Genomic DNA, 17,903 nt, shown 5'->3' with positions numbered 1-17,903 from the left:
GTTTCCCAAAAGACTTCGATGTTTTCGTGGCCTTCTCAAGGCATCAGTGTTTTAAAATACTTCATTAACATCTGAAGTTCTTTTTTCTTGGTATCCATTTATTCAACTGTAAATTATAGAAAGTTAAAGGTCAGGTCTTGGGTTTTTATATGTGTTTTACTATGCTTCTTTTATGTGTGCTTTTTTACATAGTGCATATAACTCAAAAAAAACCTGAACAATTTTGGTTCTTCACATTTGAGGTGATTTATTTCTTCTCTTAAAGGTGTGTTTTATAAATTGATATTTACTGTATATCAAATCATTATAACTACTCACTTTAGTCTTTCTAACTCATTGTTTGCATTGTTTGGATCAGTTTATGATATACTGTGCATTGTTTTTCTCTTGCCAATATCAAGCTACAAATTTTTCTTCTAACAACTTCTGGATTGGAAATGTTTTTATGAAGATTGAGCAATCAATGTATCTTTTAGTAGTGAACTATCAGAAAATACTAGAGGCATTTTCAGAGGTAACATGGTATTTTTCGTGGCATGTACAGTATTGCTTCTTGATGGTAACCTTGGTGCTAATTCCTGACGGAATAGTAGCACCCACAATTCCTGAGTAGGTTAGGTCTGTATGACACTTGCTTATAGCATTAATTACTGTGTCTTCCTAATAAATTTAGTGCCAAGTAATAAAGGTGTGAGTCTTAATACAAAAAATGTTAGGACAAGGAAAGGCTCGTTGCAACATGTTTGCACTTTAAATATTTTTTTCCTTTAAATTCTCTTCTTAGATTGCTACACCAAGAAGAAATAAAATCTGTAGTTGCCTGTCATCTTTGTCAGCACTCCTTGAAAAGGGATTTGATCTGTGAAGATGAAGTAGCTATTTAACAAATTCCATTTTCTGTATCTCTTTTTCTTCTACATACTCTTGTCCCTTCTTTTTCATTTATTTAAATTTAAAACTAATGAAACATGCCAGGTTGAGAGGACTGGAATCTTATATTTCCACTCTGTGGAAGGTAGCTGGGAGGAAGAGATTCCATGTAAGAAGTTTTTCTGTTAACAATCCTTGGATTTTTAGCCAGGAAAAATGGAAGAATTACGATAATATTTTTCTGACCATATGCTCCTGTTATAGTTCATTTTCTAAATGTAAGAAGAAAGGAGATTTGCTTGAATGTAAAAGTTAACAAATAACAAAACTGAATTTGTTATCTAATAAAATATACTAATATTTTTTCTGTAGTACATAATGAACTTAAGAAATTTCTGCCCAGAATTCTTGTTCTGGGACAATAGGTCAGACTAAGGTTTTAAAAATACATTTGGTGTCTGAACCTTAGAATCATAGAATCGTTTGTTTAGAAAGCATAGAACACATATTTTGCTTTTGGATTTATGCACTAATCTTAGTTAAGTGCATAAAAATAGCTACAGATACACATATTTGAGGTTGGAGTATTATATGTAAAGCTTGATGATTTAAATTGTGGTGTTTCTGTTTTTCACTGGTACACATAAAGAAGGACTGGCTTAATGGTGGGAGGAAAAAAATAAGAATAATGTTTGATTTACACATGTAAAGATGTAATAATTCCTGCTAGTGGCATGGGTTCAGCTCTGCCTGGAATCTTATCTTTATTTCTTTGCCAAAAAGATATTGATCCAACTGGAAGAAATTCAGAGGGCAGTAACAAAAAATGATCAGGGCTTGAATAGGTTCATTTATGAAGAAAGCTTAGAAGAATTGGAAGTGTACGGTTTGGCTCCCAGATAACTATGTGACTGTGGAAGAGGAAAATAATGAATTGCATACAAATGGGATCTCACTCTGAAAAACATTAGATGAAGTGTCCCAGAGGAAGCGGTAGAAGCTTACCACTTAGGTGTTTTAACCTACATTAAAAAATGTACAATTGGGAGTTCTCCAATGGCAAGGAGGATGGGTGGGAATAACCTCAAGCCTCTTTCTTCCTACGCTTTTAAAATTCTACACTTTATGCTTTTAAGAATACCTTTAAGAAATGTATTGCCTGTATTTTGTGCTTGCGCTTCCTAATAGAGAAGTTCCCAGCCTGTAGTTTAGGTGGCAGTGGTGGTACAGAGGCTGTTTCCAAGTAGTACATGGTGGCAACACCCAATATCTTAGCGAAGACATTTTTCTAGGCGGCTGAGCCAGCAGCACATGTGGGCAACTTAGCGGTGGTCAGCTCCTGCTTCGCTGGAGTGACTCTTCCTACGACATACATGGGTGGTGGGTGGTGTCCCACCTTGGCCACCAGCTTGGTGGGACACGGTTTGTGCTATGGTACACACCACTGCGCTGCAGGAAGGGCGGGAGGTGAGGACAGGGGAAAGGCAGTGTTGTGTCCTTGTGTGTGAGAGGGAGGCACGGTGCAAAGATGGAAGTTTGTGCTACAAGTCTTTATGTTACATGATTTTCTGAAGTCTTGGGGTTAGATGCTAAAAGCTCAAAGTTCAGACAAACAAACTGCATCTCATCGATAGCAAATGTTCTGATTTCTACTTGCTCCCTGCTGTGTTAATTGGCATTGTCCTACTAAAGCTCGCATCACTGGGAAAAGTTTTGGAATGTATTAAATCCAATAGTACTTGCCACAAAAAAATGAAAATAGCTTAAACAATGATTTGTCAGCAGGCATTACTACTGTCACTTGTGCACATCCAAGTTCATTGGTGGTTGAGAAGCCCACAGGCAAGTGCATGGACTACATGTAGAACTTAGTAATGGCAATAGGAGTCATATCATATGCTGTTCAACTGCCTGAATTTTAGTTTAAATTTAAAATGTGTAAAGGTCCACTCTTGTTTATCTGCATGTTAAGAGAAGTATTTAACTTTTGCTTGGATTTAGAAAACAATAAAACCTATTGAAATACTGCAGACACCACTATCTGAAGCTGTTCTGAAAAAGACTCGTTAAAATAAACAGGAGGGCTGGCAAACTAAGAACTTCAGTGTTTAGCCATAGGCTGTTCAACTACTTGAAAATCTTCTTTCACCTTTGCAAATGTTGGCTTGCACGTTGCCTCTACCATCGCTTCTGGCAGATGCATGTTTATTTTTACGTTCTCCCTCCTGCCATTTCTTCTTCTTCTCCTCTGAGCCTTCTCCAACTTAGGAAATTTTAATTTATTACCCTGTCTCTGTCATCATACCTTGTTGGAAGCTGTCAGAGGAAAACTGTGAGTCTGCCAAAGCAGCAGTGTTGGAAGTGGAAACCAGGTCAACTATTTTTTTTTCTTGTTTTTCTTTTTTTTTATTTTTAATGTGGAACTTGCTGGTGTTTCTCTGACAGAAGTTTCTTCTGTGAAGCTTTCCTGCACCTTTGTGCATGTCTCTTTTTAAAGAATATTTTAAAATGTAAAATAGTCAAAATGTAGAAGCAGTTGTATACATTTTGCCTACCTGTATACACACAGAGTAGAAGCTGCAGCATATTAATGCTTTGCATGCCAAAAATGGATCTGTATTTTTAAATAGTTCAGCTTAAGCTTCTCAAGAAAGAGGGGGAAAAAAACATGTAAGATCTTTCTTCTATATCCTGCTTGCTGATTTATAAATATGAGCTAATATGATTCATCTAACTAGGTTAATAATGACAAGTTCATGCATTATGTATGTTTACATTTGTTGCAAGTGAAACAGGAGCATAGGGAATACAATAGACTGGTAGTAATATACAGGTGATAGCACACAGAAGGAATTAATTTGGATAGGCAAACATTCTCCAAACTTTTAAAAAGATTGTTCGGTTTTTTCTCTTATTCTTTTTTTAAAGTCACTATGGACTTTCAGGCCCCATGACTTGAAATTTTAGGAGACATTAGAACTGTTTTGGGAGACTGACTGATGTTTATATGAATATGTCTGGGTTAATATTTGAGGCTCTGACATTTTTTCTTTTGGGACTTAAGGAAAAACTAGTTGTCTTGAGGCTGCTTTTGAGGAATGCTTTATTCTTGCTTTTGCTGAATTATCTGGATTTGAAGAATAATTAAATGGAAGCTATGAAAGTATTGATCTTTAGGTTAGACATTTGAATTATTCATACTAATAAAGATAAATAACAAAGTAGAAAACTTTGCAGAGGATGATATCTTAGATGAGACCTCTTCTGCTTCTCTACCTGGATATCCATTCTGGATGTGCACACCCATAGGTGTGCATGTTTCATCTGTCTTCTTCTAGAAGTTGTTTTTTTTTTTTTTACTGTAGTTTTGTCTGATTTAAACCTTTTCAGTTATCTCCTATATTTACAATACATAATTTTATTAACTTTGAGCATCATTATATTGGTATGCAGATGTTGTAGTACTGCTGAGAACTTACGAGGTAGATGGTTTCCAGCACTGCCAGCTAAGCATGTGTAGATGTTCCTTATTAAATTTTTATAAGGTTTATTTAAAAAACAAACACAGAGAGTTGAAATTTAACCTGTTGATTCTAAAGGGCTGTCATTGAATCCTGCAACATTTTAAGGAGGAAGAAAAGTAGAGTGGAGGAGGGGAAATGTGATTAGTAGTAAGAGTTTAAAAGACTAGATTTTCTGTATTTCTTTAACCTTCCCATGCAGAGGCAAATTCATTTAAGCTTTGAAGAGGAAGGGGATGGGGTTCGGGAGCTTACTTTGTTTTAATGGCAACTGTTGAGTGCCACTGGGGATGGGACCCCTGAGTTTGTTCTAGTGAGGCTAGAACATTAGGTGAACTGTAGGGTGATAATGTTTTGTGTTTTTCCATTCTGGGGAGGCTGAAGCATCGCAATTGGAAATATTTTTTCCTGAAGTTCCTGTTAGTGTCCTTTTTTTCTCTGGATGGGTTGCACTAAAAGGGACTTCGATGTTCCTGAAGAAACAGGAGTTTGTTGCTGTGTGATGCAAAGTTCTTTCTGGACTTTGAACATTTGAAGTCCATCTCCATATATGCATTTCAGTGCTTCTTGAAAAAATCATGTTTTAAAAGAACAGCTAACAATAACATCAAAAAAAGAAATCCATCCAAAGAAAACCTTCACCACACTGCTGCAAAAGTTATTCTGATTTTTTTTTTCCACTGTGTGATTCTAAAATACTCTGGTTTTTACTCTTCACTGCAATCCATTTGAATTGTAACAGTTTAAAATCTGTGCCTTGACGTCATGGCCCATACCTTCAATATTTTCCCTGGATCATAAAAGATTGGACATGAAGTCTTTCTTTTCCTGGTGTATACTACTTATTGTCTTATTCCTGCCATCTTTCTTCAGTCTTTTTTCTTACCAAAATATTATTGGATGGATACTTTACCTAGAACCATGACTATTTTACTGTTGTCTTAATTTGAAATTATGGGTTTTTTTCGTGGCTTACTTGTTTACTCTTGAGTTACTTGCATACTCAAGACCTCATAAAATCCTTATTTCAAAGTTTGTATGAGGTAAGTAAGGCAGATGTATTACTTTTTTAGAATATGTGGAAAAAATGTGAATAGTGGCTTTTTTACAGGCCAGCGTTCTTTGTCTGTATAAATTCTGTCAGAGTAAGATGCCATGTATTGTGAGAATAGCAGATATGTTTTATGGAATAGGTCTGAAGAGACTGGAAAATAAACAAGACTAAAATATACTGATGAACTTAAAATATATAAATGCTGACAAATTGTATCACTGTTTTAATACAATTTAAAGAATTAAAAGAGGCAATGTAAAATTAATGGTCTTATTTTGCAGTCACTGTTGGGTGAAATATTTATCATCAGAAGTAATTCTACAGGTTTCCTGCTGGGTTGGGTTATAGTGTTTCCAGAGTAAAGTTTAATTAACTCATGTTGCCTCCATCTTTGATTACTGGCTGTACTGATAAACATCTTCATAAAGTAGTGTAAGGAAAATAATAAAAGATTTCCTTGTAAAACTTTCTGAAATGTATGAATTGAGACAGTGTACGTTCTGCATTAAAATATATTAAATGTTTTGATGTAATTTTCTTGTTATAGATTCAGAATATGAACAACATAATCACTTTTCCATTGGACAGTTTGCTGAAGGGAGATCTGAAAGGAGTAAAGGGGGTATGTTTATCTTCTTATTGCACCAACAATAATTTTATATATAAATAAAAACATTTAGCCAATGTATTAATCTTATTTGATGGCAGGCATGGGTTACTAAAGTAATATATTTGCTTAATAAACAAGAGAATTTTTTTTGGTGAATTGAGTCATCCCTTCTGTTTGTGGTTTCACATACAGCATGCTTTTGACTACGTATACAAAACAACATTTGAGAAGCTTTAAAAGCAGCCCTGAGGTGTAGAAGATAAGCAGAGAAAGAGGTGTAAGAATTACTAATTTACAAATATTTATTTAGTTGAGGGGGGTAGTACTTTATTTAAATGGATCATTATTAATGTATTTATTTAGCATTCTAAACTTACCTGGAAGTATATGGATTATTATTATCCATTAGACTGCATGAGCATAGGATTCTTCTTAACAAAGCTGAGATGTATTTGTGCCCTGAGGATGTTTCCTATTTGAAATAATAACAACTTAGGACTCAAATGATGATATGTTTATAATAAATTTCAAAGCCTATAGCCAGCAATCTTGTTTGGCTTATGCTTCGTTTACTACTGAGCAAACAGGAAGCAACTGGCAGCTATTGTTCTAGGACACTGAAGGAAGAAAAATGTACATAGACTAAAAATGTTCTATGTAAATTACTGGAGGATAAAGTAAGATGGGCTTATCATCTTTGTGTTGCTTCCTTGCCACTTCACTCCTCTTGTTCTTCTCTTTTTCTAGGTCAGAATAGATACATTTATTACAATACAGTGTTGCCCCATGTTCCTGACTTGATAAAATAATCAAACGCTGCTTTAATTAATTTTATAATTGTTGAAATAACTAGCTGTCTGTAGTTGCAAAGTTTTTCCAGCATCTGACAGTTAATGGTATTTTTTTGTAGTTGGCTGATCTCTTGAACTCCAGCAAAATTTCAACCGCTGCTTTTTTAGAAATCAGCGAAATAATTTTACAACTTGTTAATTCTACCCAAATTTCCTGCTTCAGAGGGAAAAAATAAAGGAAGTTGGAACCTAACTAATTCAAAATTCTCATAGAGTTAGTTATGTCAAGCTGTATGGCCTATAATCCCATTGAGTCAGTAGGAAATTGATTTCTTTAACTTTAGTGGGATGAATCAAGTTCTTAGCCAAGGTTACACCACAGCCTCATGACAGGCACTTCTTTCCAGTGGAGCCAGAGATGGAACGATGAGAAAACAGCTGATTTGATTAATTGCATAGTGTGCTCTTGGGATAACATGTAGTTATACCTTTTGAGGAGTAGAATGGAGCTGTATAAAGCATAGTAAAAAGCAACCTAGAGATGCTTTTAAAAACAAGAGTGTATTAATTCTGTGTACAAGATTGCTTTTCTTATGTGCAAGATTGCTTTTACATAATCCTTAGGTGAGCTATTCAAGAAACAGTGGAGTCTACTTATTGTAGTAGGTGCTGCAGATGGCCAAGGTGTGTCTTCATTGTTAGATCCACAGTATTTTTCGTGTAAATAACTTTTTTTCTTTTTCTTGACAGGACCTGAAAAAACCCTTTGATAAAGCTTGGAAGGACTATGAAACAAAAGTGTATGTATCTTTTATACTTCCTTTTTAAATAAAGGTTTAACTGAAATCTATACAGGTCATTATTTAATGTTAAGGTCCCAGCCAGAAGTCCTAGCTGAGAAGCTGAGCTCTTTTTTTTTTTTCATTTTTTTCCCTTTTTTTCATAAAAACTGGAGCTGTGTGAAAAAACAAGTGCATAGACACAATCATTTCAAATTCTGTAATATACAACTTACTTCATGAGTAAATTATCTTTTGTGTGTATGTGTACTGTGACAGTTAGTGTCTGTGGTAGACCTCTTTGCTTAATGAAGTTCCAAGTAACAAGCATAATCTCCCAGTGCATGTTCTTCCACTGTATATTCTTCCACTTCAATTGAGAAAGCTTTGCTTTAATTAGGAAATAATTTTTAAAAATTTTTAATAGTACCCATATTACTACCCTGTAATCTACTACATGTAAAAGTCCACTTTCCTTTGTGCCTTCCTCTACTTTCGGGGGACACTACTATGTAAAAGGAAAAGTTAGTCACCCTTTGTTTTCACCCTTAACTACCAAAAGTGCAGCAACATAATTGTACTTGATATCCTTTTAAGAATTTGTTGTTGGGTTTTTTTTCTTCTCATCGGTGACTAATTCACTATAATTAGCAAGTTTCTTCAGTCAGAAGAGCACAGAAGAAATTATATACTTTATGCCTGAGTGTTTTCAAATGTCTTAACAAAAAATACCAAGAATATGCAAGTCAGGCTTTAGTTCTGGATTTGTTAGCCTAAAATCCTTGTAGTGACTCTGTAATACCTCTGGCTCTAGCGGATCTCATGATACTGTGCCCAATGCTGAGGTCTCTAAGGAAGACCTTATTTGATGCTGAGCCTTACCAACAAGATGGTAAGGCTGGTGGGGGTGTGAGTTTGTTTGCTGCTACCATTAGAAAACTGCCCATGATTCTGGATCAGTCCAGTAACCTTAGTAAACCATAGTTCATTAGTGTGGTTTATTTAAAGAAATGGGTATTTTCTGCATTTCATGCCAAGATTGGATGCTCTCAGCAAGTGTCTTGTGTACTAGAAGAGGATGAATACCTGTATGAGTCTTGTTAACTGTGTCTCATGTTGCATGTTCAGCCCAGTTTACTATAAGGGTACTGAGGGTGCTGATGAAAGTGCTCACCAAGCCACCTGCCATCATTTATCATCAGTCCTGGCTAACCAGCGAGGTCCCAGAAGTTAGCAAATGTGACACTTATCTACAAAAAGTTCTGGAAGGAGGAACCAGAGAACTACAGGCCTGTCAGTCTGACCTCTGTGCCGGGGAAGGTTATGGAGCAGATCATCTTGAGTGGCATCACGTGGCATGTACAGGACAGCCAGGTGATCAGGCCCAGTCAGCATGGGTTTAGGAAAGGCAAGTCCTGCTTGACCAACCTGATGTCCTTCTATGACAAGGTGACCTGCTTAGTGTAGAGGAAGACTGTGGATATTGTCTACCTAGACTTTAGTAAAGCCTTTGACAACATTTCCCATAACATTCTCCTGGAAAAACTGCCTGCTCATGGCTTGGACAGATGTACCCTGGGTAAAAAACTGCCTGGGTGGCTGGGCCTAAAGAGTTGTGGTGAGTGGAGTTAACTCCTGTTGGTGGTTGGTCACAAGCAGTGTTCCCCAGGGCTCTGTTTTGGGGCCGGTCTTGTTCAATAGCTTTATTGATGATCTGGATGAGGTGATCAAGTGCTCCCTCAGTAAGTTTGCAGACGACACCAAGTTGGGTGGGAGTGTTGATCTGCTGGAGGGTAGGAGGGCTCTACAGAGGGATCTGGGCAGGCTGGATCAATGGGCCAAGGCCAATTGTATGAGGTTTGACAAGGCCAAGTGCTGGGTCCTGTGCTTCGGTCACAACACCACCACACAATGCTATAGGGTTGAGGAAGAGTGGCGGGAAAGGACCCTTGGCTGTTGGTTGACAGCCAGCTGAATATGAGCCAGCAGTGTGTCCAGGTGGCCAAGGAGGCCAGTAGCATCCTGGCTTGTATCAGAACTAGTGTGGCCAGCAGGACTAGGGAAGTGATTGTGCCCCTGTACTCGGCACTGGTGAGGCCACACCTTGAATACTGTGTTCAGTTTTGGGCCCCTCCCTGCAAGAAGGACGTTGAGGTGCTCGCGCGTGTCCAAAGAAGGGTAATGAAGCTGGTGGAGGGTCTAGAGCACAAGCCTTATTGGGTTGTTGGTGTTGGTCTCTTCTCCCAAGTAACAAATGATAGGACAAGAGGAAATGGCATCAAATTGTGCCAGGGGAGGTTTAGAGTGGGTAGTAGGAAAACTTTCTTCACTGCAAGGGTTGTCAAGCAGTGGAACAGGCTGCCCAGAGAGGTGGTTGAGTCACCACCCCTGGACGTATTTAAAAGACATGTAGATGTGGTGCTTAGGGACATGGTTTAGCAGTGGACTTGGCAATGCTAAGTTAACGGTTGGACTTGGTGATCTTACAGGTCTTTTCCAACCTAAATGATTGTATGAGTCTGAGCAAGTTGTTTGAAGGTGCCTGATGCATATTATAAACAGCTGTAAAACTGGTTTTCATAACAGAGTTTTATATCCATCTAAATTAATCAGATGAGTCAACAAAGCTCAGCACCTAAAATCAAACATAATTAATTCTGGTACCTTGTACATTTTCAAGTGGTTTAGTGCTCTACATGAGGAACAGTTGTTTCCTGGGTTGACCAAGTCAATTGTATCAGCACAGCTGAAGTAGAATTTTGTAGTGGGTTTTATTCCTTACTCCAGTATTACCTGGACTGTGACTGTTGGTTGAGTTTCGTGTCCCATATCCAGCATCTTTGATCTTCAGGGGTAGTGCTGCGTATATCAGACCATTTCTGATTATACACGTCCAGAAGAATCACATATGATAACACTGTTTAACATAAATAACTTGCAGATCCCCAGTCACCTAGATTGGCTGAAGAATCTAGCACTATTTTTTAGTATTTTTTTAGTTGCACAAAATTACTATGATTCTCTGGTGCCCACTGAGTTGGCGCATCTGAAGTCATGTGCAAACAGTCTTCAGAAATTACTCCTGTGGGTGGTCTACTCACAAAAGCAACAAGTTCAACAAGTTAACTAAGTTTCACTGTTCCTTTTGTGAATAACCATAAGAATGATCTAATTACTGCTTTCTAGGCTCGGTTTTTGAGGACGACCTGAGTGGCTTTTGGTTTTTAAAACTGCCTAGCTATAGCTGGATTTTCATAACAAGACATTCTAAAATGTTGAGGAAAACCTCCAGTCTGAGAGTCTGAATCCTTGCAAGGTTGTGATGGCTCCAGTGTCTCCTGGTCTTAACACCAGTGAACAATCTCATTTGGTGCCGTGCCAGTTACCAGCTGTTGAAGTAATGAAGATTTCTAACCATTGCCTATGGCAGTAGTTGATCTCTGAGGATGGGCCATAAAAACAGTCCTGTAATTTAGTCTGCTATTGTCTACCCGTGCTTGATTGCTGGATCTGAGAGCTCATTTACTTATGTATAACTTACTCATAGTGACATCCCACAAAGTTTGTGTGCAGAATGTAAATACATTTGCACGTTGCTGGGACATATACCAAGAGCACTGTTACTACTGGACAAGGATCTCTGATGCTTTTAGAATTTCTGATAGAATATTCACCAGGATGAGTATGTTGCAGTGATGTAGATTTGTATTTTCCTCCTCAGTTTGGTCAGAGCAGGTGGTCTGTTTGAGAGTCAGGTACTCCAGAAATATTTTCATTTGTTTTTTAACTTAATTAAGTACTTGAGTAGTAAAAATGCCCACAGAAAATGTATTTGAATCTGTATCTTTGGGGATTCTCATTTGAGTTTAAGGACAGTAGATACCCTGAAATGTTGTGTATGTTTCAGGACCTGAAAATGTGATGTTGGCATTGTGTTTATTTTCTGTCTGTGGGATTGAATCCAATGCTGCTTGTATGATGTCATGAGATTATTTTTTTCCTTTTAACCAACAGTCCTTTAGAAAGCCTCCTTTATGACTTTGCTTTCAAGTAAGACACTTGGGTTTTGATTCAAAACAGGTTCCTTTTTCCACTGTAAGGAGATACCTCTTTCCAAGTTACTTCTGTAGTTTCTGAAAGATTTTTTAACAAATGAAGCACACCTTCTTGTGAATGTTCATTTCTAAGCCATTTATCTGTCAAGTTATTCAACATGCAAAAACTGAAGTTAGCACATGTTCATCAGGAAATTCCTTTAGATCGATTACCATTTTCTGTGATATTTCCAGGTGGTGGGCTGGTACAATTGCTGTGTGCTCTACTTTTTTTAAGAGGTTAGATGAAAGCTCCACATCAGTATTCTAGATTTTAAAGCTCTTAGACTAGCCTGTTGGACTCCTTCACTTTGGTCAAGACCAAAGGATCATCTGCTTGAGGCTTGGGATAGGGAGCCTGGGAATACTATGCACAGGAAAATTCTTTAAAACCAGAGGCTTTTTTTTTTCCTGTGTGGTTGTTTTACAACAGCAGAAATTACTTCTTGTGGCTTAAATTTGGCAGTCAGGGAATATTGTTTTTCAGTGCAAGCTGCCTCACTTCTACCAAGGAGCAGACCAATTTTCTGTAATTCTGTTGAGTTCATTTCAGACTGGAACTTCCTTGAGACCCCTGCCGCTGCAGTAGGACGGGGGGATTTCTCAGATGCTCTTTGCGCAGGAGATCAGTTCCCAGATAAGTTGAGGTGTTGCCAGCTATCATTATTGAGTGTTAGTCTTTACAAATCAGAAATGGGAAGTTTAATAACGTGATTTTTGAAGCTAGGGTGAGAATTTGAGTATGAACCTGTTCAGATCAACTCTTATCATCTATTAAATTTTGGACATAGGAAAACAGTGAGGTTTTCCTCGCTTGCTATTATATGTGCCACCGTGGTTTATTGAGATAACTGTTTTGATTCTGTGGCTGACCCAAATGGATCTGAACTTTCTTATAGCTGTGCGTTTTGGTCATCTGCAGCAGCGCATGGATGCAGAGTCATCTCAAGAATTCTTAATCACGAATTGAATTTCTTTGTTGTAGTATCTTCACAGCCTCTGCAATAACAAAAGGGGCAAAGGGACTGAGAGAGCTAACCTCAGTCTCACCTACAGCTTGTGTTGCCAGAGTGGGATGGTGGATGTAGGTGTTGATAGCCAGAGGTTTGCTCAGCCTTCTTCAATCTGTTATCCTAGGTAGCTCCTTGTTCGGACTGTGCCTAAAACCAGTCCTAGGTTTATGCTTAGTTAGCTATCTTTTCCAGTGATACTTCTTTAAATATGTGAATGTACCCCCCCCCCCCCCATTTCTTTTTCTTTGGGTTAAGAAACCATGGGGCTGCTAGGCTGCTCATTATCCGCGTCTCCCTCTGTATCATGTGCTTAAAATCATACCGTTCATCTGCACTCCCTAGTCACAAGTACAGGCCTGTGAAGCTAAGTGCCAGATAGCAAAGTGGTATTTTTGTAGTCTGTGGAGAAGTGACAGTGTCTTCATCCTGATTTCTGTCTCAATAGGCAGCCTTTATGAGGAAGAATTGGAGCTTATTTGCCTCAATGTCTCATCTCTCTTACTTGCACCTTTATGATGACATATCAGGTGGTAATATACCCAAGCGTGACCTATTTGAAAATAAATTGTTAGTTAAAAAATGGCATTTGTTTTGCTTTTTCCCTGTAACAATTTCTGAGCTGCTACTTCAAACTCTGTATGTAATTAAGTGTGTTTAAAATTTACTCTGTATCTAGTCGTGTTTGGGAGAGTGATGTTAAGATCCCTTCTTCTTGGATCACCATCCATCAGTGTTGATTATTATGCAGCTCTTTCACCCTGTAGCTACCTAATTTCTTGGAGTATTTTCCTGAAGATCACCTTAGATGAAGTAACTGAGGGAGGCTGGATCCATTTTTCTTTATACCTTGGGACTGTTCTTGAATATTCAAGGGAGTAAGAGGAACAAGTGGCCCATAGCTTTATGCCAGCCTACCTCAATCAAAAATTGGGATCATCCTGAGGTGACATTCATGAATAATCATCTTTTCTCACCATCAGTCATTAACATGCTTCAGTTGATGTAAAATGCTTTTAAAGCTTTAGTTAAAAGCAGTGCATTTCTTTCTTGGGACCTCAGCTACAGTCTTTGTTCCCCATGTAAGAGCTGGGTGATGCTGCCAGACGCTACAGCACCGCAGTGGGACTAAGTCTCTCTGTGTCCCTTGGGTAGATTTGGTGCAGACTGGGTTCTTTTTGTTGTGAGGCAGTTGCTTTCCCCAATGTACTTAAACACTAATGGCAGACGCACCAGGGGAGCATATGGGGAAGGAGCACACATGTTATAAAAACTGCTCACTCTCCCAGCAGGCAGGCTATATTCAACAAGGCAGCAAGCCAGATTTCACCCACATTCTTCAGTTTAATCCGTCCTGTTGTGGTAGATTTTGAGGTAAAGACATTGTTTCAATTTTGCACAGGAAATAGAAGCATAAACACACTGAAGTGTATCATCTACTCATTTTTTAAGGTAGTGTCTGTATTCCAGACATAAACCTGTCTTTCCTGAAAAGAAAGAAATGTTAATTTTTCAAATAAAGTTGTCTTATTTTTAGGCCTGTAAATACATATTATCTTCAGAAGTCCTCTGCTAATAAGTGTTGTGCTAAGCTATGAAACATAAAAGCTTAATGAAAACTAACAAGCTTTTCCTGGGCAGGCTGGCTCCCTCTCCTCCTTTGCCATTCTCCTTTTAAAACCAGGCATGAGGTCTGTTATGCACAATTGAGTGAAGAGAACAAGTTGTTTGAATGTGCTTATGGGATTATAAGATCAAGGAAGTAGGCTGAGGTGCATTACGCTACAGTGCAGAAATGCAAGCACTCATATCTAGATGTAACTATCATTAATGATTTGTTTCTGAACCATTTGAAGTCAAAGGAAGAATGAACAAATTCTTATTACAGTCTTCTGTAAAGATGTCTGCATTAACTATTTGATTAAGTGATGATGTTTCCAGTTTGGTAAACTAATTTTTTAAAATTATCTGAAAATTCTGCAAGCTTTTCTCAAATTGCTTCTTTGGAGCGCTAACTTGATTCAATAGATCATTGATATTCATAGATTGTAGATATTTCTGCCACATTTCCTTTTAAAGCATGTACATAAGGCAAAGTGGAGGTCACATCTTGAAAATAGCAGCTAAACAAGGTAGCTTTAATGTACGGCTTTGAGCCTGGGACTTCGTATTAAGTATTTTTATTTTGAAAGAGATACCCTGCAAATTAAATGGAAGAAACTTTGAATGAATCTGGAGATATTATGGATGAAATACTGGAAAGATCTGGACATGTTTTGCTCATTCTTGCCCCCTTCTCCCCTACCCTCCAGTGGAGGATGAATGAAAGGGAAAAGCTTTCCAGCATTTCCACAGGGAAAAGATGACTTCTTCATTCAGGGCTTGGGTGATAAGAGAGAGAGAGAGACTCATGCTTTACTGTCAGCCTTGACAGATTGTAGGATAAAATAAGATGGAGGCCTTTTCACTGAAAGGCTAGGATGCCAGAGCTGAAGTTGGAGAGTCGGGCTGAAAAGGAAGGCTAGACAAAGAGAGGATATTTGGAGTGAAAATGTATAATATTATTTTGTCAAACCAAATAGCCCTTGGAAGCACTCCCATTTTTCTGAGTGCTCCCTTTTCAATTCTGTGCCTTCCCAGGTTCTATACCCAGTCTCTGCACCTTCTTATGTACATACCGAAACTCAGCCTGGCTTACTGCTATATGGTGAAGAAGAGGAAAAAAGACAGAATTGCTGCCCAGCCAGCCAGTTCACTACTGCTGCATGTACACAGGGTATTCTAGTTGTTTACCCTTCTTCACTGGCTGAGAATAAATACCAGTCTTTGGCATGTTAAATGGTAATATAGGTCCTGCCTTTTTTTAAGTTTAAAAAAATAAAAATGCCTACTTTGATGTTTATTTATACCATGCTCTGTATGACAAAATTGTTTTCTTTGAAATACAAATGAAAATTTATATTGAAAAGCAGTTGTTTTCAAATTGGAGCTGTAAAAGCGGTCATATAGTGGAAACTGAATGGGCAAGACCATTTATTTTGTATCTGATCGACTTTTTTGCTGTAATTCTTCATCCTGTATTTCAGCTTTACTTGTCTGTTACGCAAATCTGAGCTCATTGTATATTAGTCATGTGCAGCTGTGCTGTAAATGGACTGAAGTGGGCTCAGATTTTAATCTTAGTCAGCAAAGTCTATGTATGTGTTATGTCCTGTAGGAGCTTCAAGAACAGCACCTTTACAAAACACTTGCTTCCTTCTTACTGCTTCCCGAGGATTTTTCCAGAGTTTTCCTAATTCTCATACTGATTTTGCTTAATTGATCTGCCTGGAAAACCTGAATACCCTGCAATATTTGGAAATCCCACAATGGTACATTGTAGAAGTGTCTTTGCCAGAAGGATTTGGTTAATGTCACAGCAGGGTGACACTTGAAGCTGAGTTGACCCTTACATTTGGATGGGGGACACAGCCAACCTTTAGGACCCTGATCTGCATGCAATGCTGCTTTATGTGATTTCTTTGTTTCCCTAGAAACAAAGTACCCTGTAGAATCATTCAGATAGGAGGTAGCATATTACTGTAGCAAAACAACAGGTTAAATTGTGGACTACAACGCTGAAAATGTAGTTAGAGACTAAAAGCATAAGTAATAAGGAAATGCAAATGTGGAATGCACCATCACGTATCTCTGGTACTTGTCACTGAGACATAGTTTGTTTGTTTTTTTGTAAAACATCTGAAGTTTTTAAGCCATGGAGCCCAAAACTCCTGCAAACAGCTTCATGCATATCTTATTTCTCTGAATTACTTGGTAGATGTCAGTATGCCTTAGTCTTGGTTTAACTGCTTTTTTCCTGTGGAGTATCATTTATCCTTTAAAGAGTAGATAGGACTCTTTCACTGAAATCTAGCTCTTTCTTTAAAAGTAATTCAATTGCTTAAAGCAATATATGCTGTAATATTTGTGCATAATGTTTGATTCTCTGGTAGTATTAGTTGTCTTTTGGTTTAGCTAGCATTTAGAGACACCCTATGACATGTTAGTAAGCTCTTAAAATTTTAGAGTTGGTTATATCATCCTATGTTCAAGTATTTTTCTTTGTAAACAATGAAAATACAGTAGCAATTGATAGTTATTAGACTTGACTCACATTTCAGTGAATTCTCTGGCCTCGTGAATTGTTAGATTAATGTGGCAATTGAGAGAACTAAAACCATCCTGGATCTTTGCTCTGAGGTTTGACTTTTCTAGTATATCGAGTATGATATAATGTAAACTCTCCTAGAGTGTGTGCTAGAAAGGAGCTGTGTATTTTTCATTTGTCATTTTCTGTCTTTTTGTAATGGTTTATGTTCCTTGTTCACGGTTGATGTCTGCTTAATTCTTGTATTTGGACTCCATATTCTGTGGCTACAAAATGGCATAACTGACAGTAAGTGGGTAAGAGCACAGACTTATTTCTGATGAAAACAGAACGTTCTGAAATTGAGTTTTTATTCAGGTGAGTGAAGGTTTTCAGAATATGTATTTCAAAGGAGCTTCCTTCTGAACATCTGCTGCTGGCAGGACGTGATGGGCTGAGAAGGAGCGCAGCGCTGGCTGGATGTGCTGGCTGCTGGAATACTGCACAGGGCTGCCTCTGCCAGTACCGAGAGTGCAGTGGGTCTTTTTGAATTGCTATTCAAAATATTTCCCTGTGGGAATGTTGTGGGATGGATTAATGGGGTTAATTCTAGTTTTCCCTTGCTGCTTGAGGTGTAAGAGGAGGCAGTTCCTCATTCTTGAGAAGTACAAGTACAGACTGTATTGTTGACTGGAAGTCCTTAGACCATCTAGGGCATTTTCCCATAAGCTATTAGGGTAACGTTAACATCAGGTTAAGAGAGCACTTGAGACATGTCATCTTTTGAGAGAGAGAGCTGAGAGACGCTTGACTGCCCAAGAGAAGGTAGGACATTGCATATGTTATTTGTTCCTCTCATCTGCTTCCTGTATTCCTGTGTAATGCTTCCTCTTGTTGAAAAGCTGTATAGCATTTCCTCCGGAAGCTCATTCCAGAATTTTCAGGTTCAAAACGGTACAAATGGCAAACTAAAAGTCTTCCTCCAAAAAGTAAACACCCTCATGTATTTCCTTTTATTAATATCGTTTTTTCATATCAGGCTTATCTA

At 38.0% G+C, this 17,903-nt stretch overlaps 1 protein-coding gene across 1 annotated transcript in view; it reads left to right on the top strand.

Moving 5' to 3' along the window:
• The window catches only part of ASAP2 (ArfGAP with SH3 domain, ankyrin repeat and PH domain 2), a gene marked incomplete at both ends in the record, with an annotated part of 92,466 nt that overhangs the window by 31,842 nt on the left and 42,721 nt on the right, over positions 1-17,903 (top strand). The window contains 2 exons of the mRNA XM_081998004.1: positions 5,993-6,067; positions 7,597-7,646. Coding sequence (XP_081854130.1) covers positions 5,993-6,067; positions 7,597-7,646 — 125 coding nt within the window. The remainder of the gene's footprint in view (positions 1-5,992; positions 6,068-7,596; positions 7,647-17,903) is intronic.

The sequence above is a fragment of the Phaethon aethereus genome (assembly GCF_964289735.1).
Source record: "Phaethon aethereus genome assembly, chromosome: 3".
Taxonomy (NCBI): Eukaryota; Metazoa; Chordata; class Aves; order Phaethontiformes; family Phaethontidae; genus Phaethon; species Phaethon aethereus.
This window is presented reverse-complemented; position numbering and strand designations above follow the sequence as displayed.